Source organism: Triturus cristatus, chromosome 6 (assembly GCF_964204655.1).
Source record: "Triturus cristatus chromosome 6, aTriCri1.1, whole genome shotgun sequence".
Classification (NCBI taxonomy): Eukaryota; Metazoa; Chordata; class Amphibia; order Caudata; family Salamandridae; genus Triturus; species Triturus cristatus.
In genome coordinates, this window is record NC_140589.1 from 1,770,009,405 (window position 1) to 1,770,024,542 (window position 15,138).

General features: G+C 43.6%; 1 protein-coding gene across 1 annotated transcript in view; it reads left to right on the top strand.

Moving 5' to 3' along the window:
* INTS9 (integrator complex subunit 9) overlaps positions 1–15,138 on the top strand; it is a 421,484-nt gene that overhangs the window by 162,547 nt on the left and 243,799 nt on the right. The window contains exons 4-5 of the mRNA XM_085613054.1: positions 3,151–3,213; positions 10,927–11,066. Coding sequence (XP_085469180.1) covers positions 3,151–3,213; positions 10,927–11,066 — 203 coding nt within the window. The remainder of the gene's footprint in view (positions 1–3,150; positions 3,214–10,926; positions 11,067–15,138) is intronic.

The window sequence follows — 15,138 nt, forward strand, 5'->3', positions numbered from 1 at the left end:
TTTCTCCGATTGTGATTTCGGTTAAACCCACAGGGGAACTTAGATTATGTGTAGACTTGCGCAGTTTGAACAGTGCCATTTGGGTGGATGCTCACCCTCTTCCCAATCTACATGAAATGGTTTCTACGTTAGTTGGTGCACAAGTGTTTTCCTGTATTAACCTAGCCAGTGCTTACCATCAGGTAGTTCTGGATGACGAATCGCAAAACCTCACTGCTTTCTTAACTCCTGAAGGTTTATTTAGGTACTGTCACATGCAGTTTGGCCTCCTCCTCAACTATCCAGAGTCTGGTTTCATTTATTATTCATTGTGGAATCCTGCTTCCTGGACACTTCTCAACACTCATAACCAGGGGGCCTCTGCGCTGCCACTTCCATTTTCCTCTTCTAGTCCTCCCACCTCACTTCTGCCCAACTCCCTGACCCCCGTAGCGCTTCCCTCTTTGTCAGTCTCCTCGCACTGCCCCTTTAATCACTAGCTGTATATTTTGCATCTTCAGTTTGGATTCAGCATTCTTTCTTTTTCGCCTGTGATTTGACATAATGGTTTGCAATGGTCACTGTCTCTTCTAACTTCTCATTTTGTCATCCAATACAATAGTGGTCAATTGATTCTTAACGCTTGTTAACAATCCCTGAACAAAAGCAGCACCAACAGCTTCTGAAGCCATCTGTGCTGGCCCTGCTATACCCGAAAACCTTTCAAACACATCCTTAAGTCTGTTCAAATAATTATCTGGCTCATTACACTTATTCTGCCTATAATTGGAAATTTTAGTCCAGACACTTTTCACCTGGCTTTTCACTTGGCTTATCTCTGTAATTGCATTCAACAGTGGATCCTTCGCCACATTCAACACCCCATCATTCTCAGGGACCAACCTCGGCCATGCTTGTTTCTCCACCAGTCTTTCTGTTATCTCACTTGGCACTATTGGTTGCAACAACTGAATCACATCTGCCCAATTGGGTCTTTACAATTCAAACATACTCCGCACTTCTTGCAGTTTAGTTGGATTTTCCAGAATGTTGGGGAATTTTGTCTTTATGTACATTCATTTGTTCATGTTCATGTGTTCAAGAAATGTGATCCACAACTTTACCCCCGGTGCCTCGTCATCAGCATCACTTGGATGGAGAGAAGGGGAAGGCCATCTAGACAGCCACCCTGCGGTTTGTGTCAAGTTTTAGGAGTGATCATAGAACTTCCCTCTTGCGGGTCACTTACTCCCGGGGCAGAGCGTTCACATGCTCTAGACTGATCCACACCAATGGAATCAAACTCTGACCTGGTTGTTTTGCTGTCTACCAATCTCTTTGCAGCACTCACTCACGCGTTACCTCCCAGCCCCATTGACTGTCATGTGGAACATGCCGTCCCTTATACTAGCTTTTCTTTTTCGCCTCTTGGGTATGTAGGGAGGAAGCGGAGCAGTTGGAGCAGCACCCCTGCCTCTGTCCCTAAGGTGGCTAATTTGGTATTCCAATTTCTCCTGAGTATCTTTCATGCTCTGGACATGGGATTCATGCATGCATGTATATACTTTCTCATGCCGCTGGATAAAGAGCGGCCACTGCTCCATTCTATTTTTGGGCTCTATCAGCCTCTTCTGTAAATTAGCTAATCCCTCTATGTTGAGGGTGCTGTGCTCAGGAAGGACTTCTTCCGAAATTAATTAGTGAGTCCCACCCAATCGTTTAGCATATTGTTAGTACCTAGTATGGGCAGGATTCCATTTCGGTGGGTGCTTGCTACGTTTAGATTGTCCGGCCCCCATCGTGATTCCTCATAAGTCATAACCCACTCTCACTTTGGCAAAGGAAAAATGGTCTGCAGGCCTTTTGCCCACAGCTCATCTTGTGAAAGACGGTTAAAAAGGCAACAGAAACGGAATAGGGCTCACTTCGGTCATTATTTGTTCTGTCTGTTCTCACGGAACAGGGAGAAGGGAAGGTATCGTGCACTCGCCTCCAAAGATACCATTGGTTTCGATGAACCTTCAGTCTACACCAGGAGGGGCTCATGAAGCGGTTGGGTATTAGATCAGAGGGTCTTTTTCTTTCACGAATTCATCCTTCAAGGGTCTGTGCTTCGGGTCTTGACATTGCTGTCTATCATCACTGCTGCACTTTGTCTTGAACCCGCTAGCTCTATATCCTTGGTTCACACTCTTACTCATTTCCCTTTTTCTCTGGACTCTTACCTGTCCAACTGACAACTACTTGCACCCGTTTTGAAAATACATTGACTTTAAACAGTGTAAGCCATGCGAGCAAGCATCAGCCGAACGATAAATGCTGTGACACTTTACTTAAACTGTTGGTAAGGTTTGCGCTTATATTTTAGCCAATTGCCAGTTCCGGCGCTGGGCAGTTCTCCACCCCCCATTCTCCCGGAGAAACTTCTCATTAAATTCTGGTGTCTGGTGGTGATATGTGGAGACCGGTTCAGTGCTCCCCTGTCTTCTTCCCTTGTTGGGGAACTTCTCGCTGCTGCATACATTATATGTTAAAAGTAAAACCCAAAACATCAGAAACCCTCCAATCCAACTAGCATTTAAAGCAAAAAAGCAGAAGGCACAGCAAAAGATCAAAGACAGTTGACATTTCAACTGACCAGGGCTCTAGTTAGAAAGCAGATAATTGAAGTCTAAAGCTAAAATACATAGAAGATTAGGCTGCTAAGTTTATGTTCTCTTAATACAAGCCAATGAAGTTTAGTTATGTAGCAGAAACCTGTTACCCTCAGCATAAACATATCTACAGTGCAGATGGCAGGATCCATCCCTGCCCCCCTTAACCCTATCCCAGGAAGTATTGAATGACTGGCCTTGAGGAGCAGATATCATTCATATCATTCACACCTACAGTATTAGCCTCACAACATCCTGCTCCCGCTTGCCAGGTTTGAAAACAAGGTTCAGCTGTTAGGGCATGTGCATGATACAGCGCGGCCATATGGTCTCTGGACCGACTCGTGTCATGAAAATTAGCAACCATATTCAGTATTACAGAAAGCCTCAAAATAATATAAATTGTCATCCATGTTTGATTTAATCGATTGATACTTTCAGGGTTATATGTGCAGTTATTAGAATAATTAGCATAATACATTAAGATTTAAAAATGTGTTCACACTTTTCCTTATAGGAGCTGAAAGAATGTGCTGGCCATGTGTTTGTGGACTCAGTCCTGGAATTCTGTCTGCCTGAGGTACGTAATGGCTGACTTGGTAATACATGTAAGCACAAAGTGGAGAAACATATAGTGTGGGATTCTTTTGCATGCACATTGTGTGCAATAAAAGCATCTTCTTGGCAAACATTTATGGATGAATAAAGAGTGGCAGCCCCTTCGTTGGCGTCAAAGTAGACTGAGCTCATTTTTAAAATTGATGCAGAGTAGAACTAGCCTACATTTTTTTTATTGAAGAGCCTAATCAAAACATTGTATATTTTTATGGAGTTCTATTAACCTCTGGCTAAAATCGGCCTATTTAATATCTTTCTTGTTGCCCCTCTCGTCGTTATAAACATCTATGTCCATGATGCTGTTTGGTCACTCCTGTGTCTCACGGTGGTTAGTGGTACATAAATACATTTTAGATAAAGCATAATAAGCACAACCTGGTTAGGTCATAGTGCAAGATTCAGTGAAACGCTGCTCAACCACTTGTAACTATGATACAAGGAGCAGACAATACCCCAGGGAAATGCATGCTAAGTTCAAGCAGTACCAACAATTTTGAAGTCAGGAAGACAGCATAATAAACTGCCAGCAAGGGATGCTGAAAGTCAAATTTGTCATCATTGAGTTCCTGCTGAGGATGCTGTCTTTATGACGAGCTCTGAATAGGACAAAGCTTGATTTTGTAGCCTCATAATCCTGAAGCACGGCAAGGTTGGAAGCTTTAGCCGTTCAGGTCTCCACAAGGCAAGATAACTTTACTGAGATAACTTACTGAATCTGTTTTCCCTGTGAGAAAATATTCCGTGTGAGACAAAATGTGTTTTTATGGCTGCATATGGTGCAATCTCCCTGAGCAAATCTTAACACCTTTTCCTGTTTCTCTGGAGGTGGAAATGATTTCTAAGTCACACTTTACTCAACTGCTGAGAAAGTTCCTGCTGGTCCTCAGGACTGGCATCATGGCAAAGGCCTCTCTCCAGCTAGGTTCCATGTACGTTCCAGCTCTCACTGGCCTGCCTGCCTTCTTGGTGTCATGAGCCTGTCTACTTTTTGTTTCCTTCTCCGAGAAGGCTAGCCACTTGACCCTTGGAGAGCAGTTCTAGTTCTTGGGTGCAATCAAGAGTCAGGAATCCATGAGCCTTCTTTATAGGGCGAAGCCTACCAAACAGGGGAGCGGTCTGTTTGCACAAAGACTTCTTGAAGACATTCTGAAAGCTTCCCTATGAGTGCATTCCACCCATTGCTTACCATTGGCTTTGTGTTTTGTAACTCACATTTGCTTTTTTTCTATTTACTGGGTTTATTTGTTTTAGGCTGTTCAGCATGTCTTTGTCCTTGCAATAGAGAATAGCTTGTTTACTATATTCTTCCACAAGTGCATGCATTCTGTAAACAAGCCATTAAATTTTGCTTTTATCTTGTCTCATTTGTTGTGCATTCAAAGACAGAGGTCAAATGTCAGGCTCTGTCTTCGAGTGAGCTTGGTGTTTGCTTTTCTTTTTCAGACTTCAAAGTGAGAGAATTTATTTGACAATCTTGTTGGGTAGTGGGGGAGGGGAAGGAAAGGGTATTTTTTCCAGCACACAGCAAAATCTAAATGTCTGTAAATTAACTGTGCAGATTTTTTCAGAATATATCAGAAGTAGGAAAGCGCAAATGAAGCACATTGTTTGTTATTCTGAAGTGTGGTGAAAACAAATATTTTAATACGATCAAAACAAATTAATACACTAGGTGATACCATTTCCAAACATTATTGTTTTGGGCACTGTATAGTTTTATCAGTAAAACGGTATGTGCAAATCTAATAGTTAATTCAATTGAAAATGTGTTGTCTGTAATGGCAGTGCACTACCATACCCTGCATACTCCACTCTATGCCACTCTTTTCTGGGCTACTCCACTCCCCTCTACTCACCAACACTCCACTACACTCTACGACACTCTAGTCCACCATACTCCACTCTATGCCACTCCACGTCACTCTGTGCCACTCTACAACACTTCACTCCACTGCACCATAGTCCACTATACTCCACTCTATGCCACTTCACTCTAGACCACTCTACTCCACTCTGACACTCCATTCTACGTTACTGAACTTCACTCTACGCCACTCCACTCCATTGTATTATAATTGCATTTATATAGCGCTTACTACCCCTGACGAGGCGTCAAAGCGCTTTTTGCTCTATGACACTTTGCTCCCCCAACACCACTACACTCTTTGGCACTCCACTCTGCGCCACTCAGTTCCACTCCACTTTAAGCCACTTCACTTTACAACACTCTATGCCACTCCACTCTGTGACTACTGCACTTTACAACAATCCACTTCAGAACACTTTACTCCATTCTATGTCCCTCCACTCTACGACACGCCACACCCCTCCACTCTACGACTCTCCACTCGATGCCGCTGTAATCCACTCTTCATTGTATGCTACTCTGCTTCATTCTGCTGCACTATACTCTACTCCACTCTACTCCACTCTACGTCATACCCTCTATGCCACTCCACTCTACGACACTGCACTCCACTCTACGACACTGCACTCCACTCTGTGCTACTCTACACCATTCCACTCTGTGCTACTCTACACCATTCCACTGTATGCCGCTATGCACCCCTCCACTCCAGGACACTCCGCTTTACAACACTGCACTCTAGGACACTTCACTCCACAAAACTCTATTCCACTCCACGACACTCCACTCCACACCTCTCTACTGTATACCACTTCACTCCATGACAGTCTGTGCCACTCTACTGTATGATACTCTGCTCCTCTCTGTGCCACTCCACTCTACGACACTTTACTCCACTCTGTCATTCCATACCACACCCCTCTACACCACTCCACTCTGCTTGACAACACTTTACTCCATTCTACACTACGCCACTCCACAACACTGTACTCCACTGTATGCTCTATTCCACTCTGGGCCACTCTATGCCACTCCAGTCTACGACTCTCTCTCTATACAATTCCCTTTTTGCCACTTTACTTCACTCTACATCACTCCACTGTACGCCCTTCTGCCACACCACTCCACGATACTCTAAGCCCCTTCACTCTTAGCCACTCCACTCTTCACCTGTTCCACTGTATGCCATTCTACGACTTTCTACTCAATGCAATTTGCTCTATCACTCTACTCCATTCTACAATCCACTCTACGACACTCCACAATACTCTACTCCACTCTGTGCCACTCCACTCTACAACACTCTACTCTACACCATTCCTCTCTGTCACTCTGCACCCCTCCAATCTGTGCCCTCCACTTTATGACACTCCACTTTACAACACTCTATCCCACTCTACAACACTCCACACCATTCCACTGTACACCACTCCACGACACTTCGTGCCACTCCTCTCTACAACACTTTACTCCACTCTATACCACTCCACTCTACAACACTTTACTCCATTCTATGCTATGCCTCTCTAGGTCACTCCACTCTACACCACTCCACTTCACTCTACGCCACTCCACTCTACGATACTCTATTCTACAACACTCTAGCCACTCTATGCCACTGACTTTAAGCCATGATGAACAGCAGCCTGTCTGGTGTACACCATGGCAAAGACACATTGGCAAAACCAATAGCTCTTGCATAGACGAGACCAATTGACTTTGCCAATGCTTCTTTATAGAAGGGCCTTCTTCTTCAGATGCAGTCTTATGAGCTCCATGAATGTTCCGAGGTGCCAATCTTATCCTGTGCACTAGCCAGTTGTTGGAGAATGTTTCCAGTCCTCTACTTTCTCCCAGTATGCGCACCTCCTTTTGCATGACTTCCTCTTTCATTTCCTGTAAAACAAACATTTGCAGAATCCCTAAATCCACAATTGCTGACCGCCTTCTTTCATCAGAAAGGGCTATTGCTCTCCCTAAACGACTCCCCTATGTAATTGAGGTGTCCTGACAGGGTCAAAAAACGGTTTCCCACTTGCTGAGACTGGAGCCAAAGAGTCTAGTGGGGCCCTGGGAATGAATGGCTAACAGATCCCTTCAGCCCCATGGGGCATCGCCAACTAACTCAAAAGAGGTAGTGTGGAGGTTGTCTTGTGGTATACCAACTGTTCCTTCTCTCTTAAAGATAGCCAATCCCTGTTAAGTGGACAGTTGTGAATTACAACCTTGCCTTACTAGGCTATTGTCCTCCAAAGAACAAAGTACTTACCTTTAGCCAGGAATGTGTATTGGACCTCTGGGTGGCAAAAGAGCTTCTAAGCTTGATTTGGCTCAGGCAACAGAAAGTAAATTGTTGTAAAGTAAATCTTCTGTGAAAGGTATCAAAAATCAACTTTTTTACCTGGCCTGTTATTAGAGAATCTAGTTTGACCTACACTGTGAAAACAGCGTTTGGATATTAAGTTTCTGTGAAGGCACACAATTTCAAACATGTAGTGGGCCACTTGTGTATATATTAAGGTCCCAGTCTGATGGCTTATAAGGCAAACATTAAGGGTGACATATTAAAGTATAAAAATAGGTTTTCCTACATGTCAAGCCACCTTTACTGCCCAAGTTATCACTGTGCTGCTTTAAACTGCAGCACAGCCAAAACACAGTGATGCTCCTAGCAGCCATATATTTTTGTTATCTATGTGGGTGGTGTATTACAGCCCACATATGGCTCTTGACGCCCATGCGTTTGGTGTCTTTTCAGAGCCCTCCACCTTGGCCTTACGAAAGAAAGATTGAGCCAATTAGCTAAATCGAGTGCAAAGTGCATGTTTTTTAGGGGGAGAGCACATGCTCTGTGTTACTTTTTAGCAATGGTATAGCACACATAGTTCCAATACCAGGAAAACCAGAAAGGAGAAATACGAATTAAGTCATTTCTTACAACTACACCCAACCTACACCAACTGTTAGGTCTGTCACGCACTGAGGACTTTGGCAAAATTCAGTACAAAGTGTACCAGTAAAATGCAGAAATTGGTGAATCATGCCAGCACCATCAGGAATAAGTCACATTGCACAAATCTTAGTTACTTCTGTGAGGTCTTCCTGCATCTCCATGTTATCACATTGCAGCCTCAGCACAAGGCCATTACTATTGCAACTAGTCTAATGGATGGCATCAAACAGACGGCCAGAGGGGCAATCAGGCCACGGTCAGAGGCACTATAGTGGAAGACCCCACTTGTTGGATGGCACCTTGAAAGCCTTCTGGTTGCCAGAACCATCATTTGTTCTTACTGGGAATACATCCCTGGAATACAGGGGCACTGACTTTCAGGATATTTTCACTAATGTTCACCGGTCGAGTCTGGTAGAAGAATCGCACACAAAGGTGTTGGAATTGCTAGTTAGACGTCTAGTCTTGCAGATTTTCTTGCCTTGAGTAAAGCCTTATAATGTAAAGATCCACGCAGTCATCATGACATCCATGATTTGATGTGCAAAGCATGGTGAGAGAAAGTCTCATACTTTCCATGAAGTTTTAAACATTATGGCATTGGGCATGGATCATGTGTTGTCACAGAACATCTGTATTTAGCACCGGTTTAGCAGACACTGTCAGCAGAAACAGGGCAGCTTACCATAAGTGGGAGCTGGTGTACGCTTTGTTGAGGAGTCTGAAGGACTCATGGTCAAAGCACGTTAAGCTTTGTCTGTCACGTGTGATACCAGTGATTTGGTACCCAAGTAATGTGTGGGGGATAGTGTTCCTCATGAATAAAAAGAGTTGTGCCAGCAATGCGTGTGTAGCATCATAAGATAGGAAATTGCCCGTAAAACGGATAGCAGTACCAAAAACAGATCATAATAAGATAGGAAATTGCCCGTAAAAAGGATAGCAGTACCAAAAACAGATCAGCATAAGATAGGAAACTGCCCGTAAAAAGGATAGCAGTACCAAAAACAGATCATCATAAGATAGGAAATTGCCCGTAAAAAGGAGAGCAGTACCAAAAACAGATCATCATAAGATAGGAAATTGCCCGTAAAAAGGAGAGCAGTACCAAAAACAGATCAGCATAAGATAGGAAATTGCCCGTAAAAAGGAGAGCAGTACCAAAAACAGATCATCATAAGATAGGAAACTGCCCGTAAAAAGGAGAGCAGTACCAAAAACAGATCAGCAAGCACGGACATGCTTGGCTGCTTGCATTAGGGAAAGGTGGGTACCACAAATCCCTCACGCTGAAAATGTTGTTATTTCTATGTGCTTAGAATTTACCATTAGATTTCTCAGCTACCCAAAGAATCCCACAGTAGGTTGGTTATGCACTATGTTACAACTTTTAACCCTACAGACACTACTGTGTGTCGTCTAGTTTTACCACTAAAGCTTAGTAAACTCAAAGACCTGTGCTTTACATGGGACTAGAGAGCACAGATTGACACTCCTTAACATGTTGCCCTATCTTACTCTTAAATTGTATTTGTAAGTTGTCAGCAGCTTGTTTGCTTAGGTCTGGTGTAAAGATCCAGCGAGTAGGAACATAACCCAACAAGCATTGGCAAAACTAGTCGGTCTCCCCTTTTTCACCTGATGGCTTTGTCATAGTTGTTTGCCAATAAAGTTCAGCATCAGCAACAAAAAAAAACGGTCTTTGGCTACTCTTGCTGGTCATATTGGTTTATCAGCGTACGCATACAGTATGACGCAGACACCATTTTCTTTACTTTTGTTTTTTTGACGATGTATGATGGCAGACATCACTGAGATAGGTAAATTTAAAGAATTAAATATTAAGTAAATTAAATATATGTAGCTCCCGGGCAAGTGGCACCTGCCAGGCGCTCCAATGAAAATTTAAAAAAAGAATGTAGTTGCCCACGAGGGATGGGGTGGGGTGGGAAAGGAGGAGCATGTAAGAGATAGCATTGGGGGTGGGGTGATAAGTAAAAATAAAAATCGGTGGGTGGAGGAAGAGCAAAGCAGCACACTAGGGAGAGAGCCAAACAGACTGCAGTGGGAGACACAGTTGGGAAGGGACCAGGACACAAAGTAGAGAGCAACACGAAGAGCAGAGGCTGGGGGAAAATTACACAAGAGAGAAAGAGCAGCATATGAGGGAGTGAGAAACTCAGCGCACGGGGGCATGACAGGTGTTTGGAGGAGGGAAGCAGCACACAACAGAGAGAAGTAGAAAACTAATATCCTCTCATGGAGTGCTTAAAGAAAAAAAAATTCCCCAAGATCGAGCAGTTTTAGGACTCAAGCCCTCAAATCAAAAGGACTGTAAAGAGGCTGTGCTCCACAGTAGGGACAAACGGAAGAAGGGTAAGGCAAGTCATCGAATAAGAATCAAGCAAATGAGAGTTAAAATAAAGCCAACGAATAGCAAGCAGTGGACAGGTTTTAAGTCCCTGTAAGTTCTTAACCGACAATAGGTCTTTTTCAACCAGGCAGCAGTGGTGCCTGGTGAGCTCGACCTAAAAATAGGGACAAGGACAGCAGCATAGGGAAAGGCAAAAACCCGCACCCTTGAGATATGAAATGTTCAGATGAATGTACATTTTCTCAACTCCGAAGGCTCTCCTGTGGAATTTCAAGCAGTGAGCGTCTGCATAGGGTACAGTTGGTGAAGGGGTGCGGGGAGGGGGAGGGTGCCTTGTACTACAAGCAGATGAGTCTTTTATTGTACTGCATGTACAGGTAGGTGAGTGACGAAGGGTAACTGAGATTTAAAGCGTCCTGGACTCTGTTCAAGAAAAGCTTCAGGGTTTGCGGCGTGTGTACTGTTTGTTCTTTCTTTCCAGACAGAGTTGATAGATCTGTCTACTGTAGATGTGATCCTCATCTCTAACTATCACTGCATGATGGCCCTGCCGTACATCACCGAGCACACCGGCTTCAACGGCACGGTCTACGCCACCGAGCCCACCGTCCAGATCGCCAGGTGAGCAGTCCTCATGGTCATTCACTTTATTTTCACAGAGGATCATTGATTTATAAATGTGCAAACAGCTTGCTTGAGGAGCCTTCGGCTAATGTTATTTCTGTATGTGTGGCACGGTGTCTCATTAGTATGTTTATTAAAAAAGCTCTTTCAAACTAACATTTTGAAATGTGCCAAGATTTACATTCTGCACAAGAACTTTTTTCCAATTTTTATTTCAGTTTTTTGTTTCTGTTTCCATTGTCAGATAATCATTGAGCGATTGATTTAATTTATCGATCTATTTAAATGGTTTGTGCCCATCACTTGCACATCCCATCCTCTTAATAACACGGACTGCCTCATTTATTCCTTCCCCTCGCACCTTCCTCTGAGATCTGATGTTTTTTCATTGAATATTCATTGAATATTTATGGCGGTTACCCGCAATATTGATCGCAAACCATATGTTAAATATGTGGTGTTGTGGCATTGCAGGCGACCACGCCTGTTTGCGCTCATCCGTGCGTCATACGTCAGTGACCTGCGCCGGAAGCGTGCGAGAGCGTGTGCTCCTGTTGTCGTTTCTGTTTTGAAACATGATGGTCCCTCGTATGTTTAATTTAGTCATGTTAAATACAGAAACGTCAGCCTGAAGGCCTATTACACGCGAAGCACAGGCTGCGTACGGCAAGGTGCATACAGATCAATGTTGCCTGCCTACAGACAACAGTTGGCCCGTGGCAAGTTACATGCGGAGATCATTCAGGCTTAGACATTTTTCACATGGAAAACCGTTCGCTCAAGGCTCATTACATAGAGCGAAGTTAGCCTGAGGCATGTTGTAGGAAGATTCAGTCGAGAAATGTTAGTTGGGGGAGGATATCATATTGCTTCTAGAGAACACTCGGCCTGAGCAATGTGACATAGAGAACAGTTAGCCAGACTCTTGCAGACCACAGTCCACATGAGCGTGTTGCATACACAGTGCAGTCACCTTGGGACGTGTTCATGCTTGAAATATGTATGCTGAAATATATTTTTTATTTTAATGCATGTTAAGGCTTGCTGAACTTTTCCGATCGCCAATGAGTGGAAATGCTACTAATGTTCTTAAATACATAGAAAGTGCCTTCCAAATCTATCCCACTGTTTCATGTTCTGTGGACGCTGGTCGGTAGTTAATGTGTGTGGTACTTTTGCTAAAAGAAAAGTGAATTTACACACTTTAAACAAGAAAATAAGCCATCATAAAATGTACACTTTTATACCACAATGTTTCGATGTGAATCCGTTAAAGTAACAAGGAGACGGTACATCCCCAGCTGATTGGAAGTACACCACCACCTCCTAGCAGGTGATTAAACAGTGGACACAAACAAATGTGGAAGTTTATTTGGATTAAATACACCTCCCTTTTTACCACAACAGCAGATGGTATGAACATGTGAAGAAAATGTGATTCTAAACCACTTTTTTCCTCATATTCACTGTAGGAAGCTGGCTCTGTGTATATACTATACCAAAATGAGGTATAGTGTGCAGAGTCCAGTGGATATCCAGTGGTTTACAGAGGCTCTAGTAGATAATGCTATCTTTTGTGGTAGTGTGGGTGAGCAGTTAGGCCTATCAAAGGGTAGTGCTAATACACACACTCAGTGACTAAATCCGAGACCAATGGTTTGTAAAAATGATACTTTTAGTATATTTATTTTATAGAACCAAAGATACTTTGTTGCATGTAAATAAGTTTTGCAATATCAATGATTTTCAGTGTAAAAAGTGGACAGTTGGTGCATTCTGATTGATACTTCTGCCTGTGGATTCCTCACCTTTTGAATACCCCCTGCACCAGCATTCAGCGGGAAAATTCTTTCCTAGCTCTCCCACGTCGACGAGGACATCACAATAGCACGGCTCAGCTCGCGGCACCGTATGACGTCATCGGAGCCACATAAGGACCTCGTCAGTGTGCTGACGTCAGTTCCCTTTTTTCCGCGCCGTCGATGCTCAATGTTTTTTTTTCAGGGCTCTCCATTTTCATCATGAAAAACTTTGTATCTCGTAGTTTGTCAGAATGGCTACTTCTAGGAAGACCGGATTCAAACCCTGCAGAGAGTGTGGCGGACACATGTCTATCACGGATCCGCATGATGACTGCCTGTGTTATTTATCCTCAGACCTCGACGTCGAGGAATGCAGGAGCTGCAGGAAAATGAATCCTAAGGCTATCAAAGAACGTGAAGCCAAATTGTTTATGGCGAAAGCCAAAAAGGAAAAGAGAGGTAGGAAGAGAGCGAAGTCTTCGTCTTCTCACACTTCGAGGTCGAATAAAGCATAAAAAATCCAAGAGGAGACATACCTCTCGACATCGAACTTCGAAAGCCAGGGTCTCGAGGTCGAAATCGAGGACGCTGGCTCCAGCTGAGCGACATCGGAGAAGGGACTTCATCTCCCCTCCTCCTTCTCCTCAAGCGACGCCAGTACCATCTCCAGCTGCGGTATCGCAGATTTCAGAGGCTTCTTCGCTTCATGAAGAATCACTGGCTCCAGTGACGTCACCGGTGCTGGGTGGGTCCTCTCCAGGCCTTGTGGCTTCACCTGAGCAGGCGCCGTCCACGCTCCGCAGGCTCCAGTGCGACCTCAGGTGACTCCCCTACAGGAAGGTACAGATCCGTATCCTCCTTTTCCTGCTCCTGGGGCTGACTCTTCGCATTTTCTCAATGCAATGTTTGGTTTATTTACAAGAGCCTCAACTCCATCCGGTGCGCCTTCAGGCCCCGTTGGTCCTCTGGCATTCAACCTGGGTGTGCCTCAGTTCTATCCCCGATCGGGGTGTGCAGTTTAAACCACATTATTGTTACTTTAATGCAGTATTTGTATTATTTTCATTTTGATGGTTGAGATGTCTGCATTATCATTCTTTTCAGTGACCCCTGACGAAGGGCCCTTGTGGCCCGAAATGCATTGGGTGATAAGAAATAAATACCTTTGATGAGCCAACTTGTTGTGCATGATTCATTTCAACGTGTCGCTGTCGAAGGCCCGGAGGGCATGCAGGAGACATTTGAATATGTAAATATAATGGATCATGTTGGAATTGCGCTGTTCCCACCGTGATGGTGCAAGTATGGATGAACTGTGGATGAAGGTTTCGTGATTACAGCTTGGTTTACTTTAAAAATGAAGATTTTGGTAAACAGCAAAAAGAAGAAAAATAGTTGTGTAAAATATGGAAATATTCCTGTTTCTGCAGTGCGACAGTTTGGAGCGCAAGCGCGCGTCCTTTTGGAATCTCTTTCACAGAATAGTGATCATTGGGACAGATCACTGACTGCTCGCACGCATCAATTCACAAGAACTTCTCAATTCAGGTCGATAATGATAAATTAAAAAGGGAAGGAGTGCATTCTTTAATCTTTTTCTTGTTATTCAATTAATTGTCCCTACGTAAGTTTGCACCCCATTGATTAAAGTTTCGAATAAACAAGTACTGATCACGTTTACATTCATCACTCCGGAGGCAGCGTGAGGACACCAAAAAAAATCTGAGTGGTGCTCATGGAATGTTAATGGATTATAACGGATCAAGATAACGAAGCCAGTTATATGGGAGGTCTCAATTTTCAAAATGTTTGTTTTCTCACTATTTTTTAATTTTTCATATTTGCATTATATTGTTTAATTTTTCATATTTGCATTATATTGTTTATTTTTATGCAATTTCGGTTGTATATTTCAGGCATGTGTTTATGCTAATGTATGGTTTATAGCGGTAGGATTATGGGTTGGTTGGGAAGCGCAGAGGTGTGGGGATTTGCGCACTTGTGGTGGTGGGTGCAGATTGACATCTTTGTAGGCTGTTTCTTTAAGCGTTTGAATTTCAATTGGATCAGGTCATGGGGTTAAAACCACACCTGACTGTTGGAGTGCACGTGTTTATAAAATAACGCTCAGAAAGGTTCGCGTTAAACTGAATGCTGGCAGAGGCGAATAGATGTGCACATTATGAAGAGGCTGCCGGTTTCGGCTTTGAAGGTGATTTAGTAGTTTATAAGCTACATTGCACTAAAGGGATTTGGTATCAGTTTAA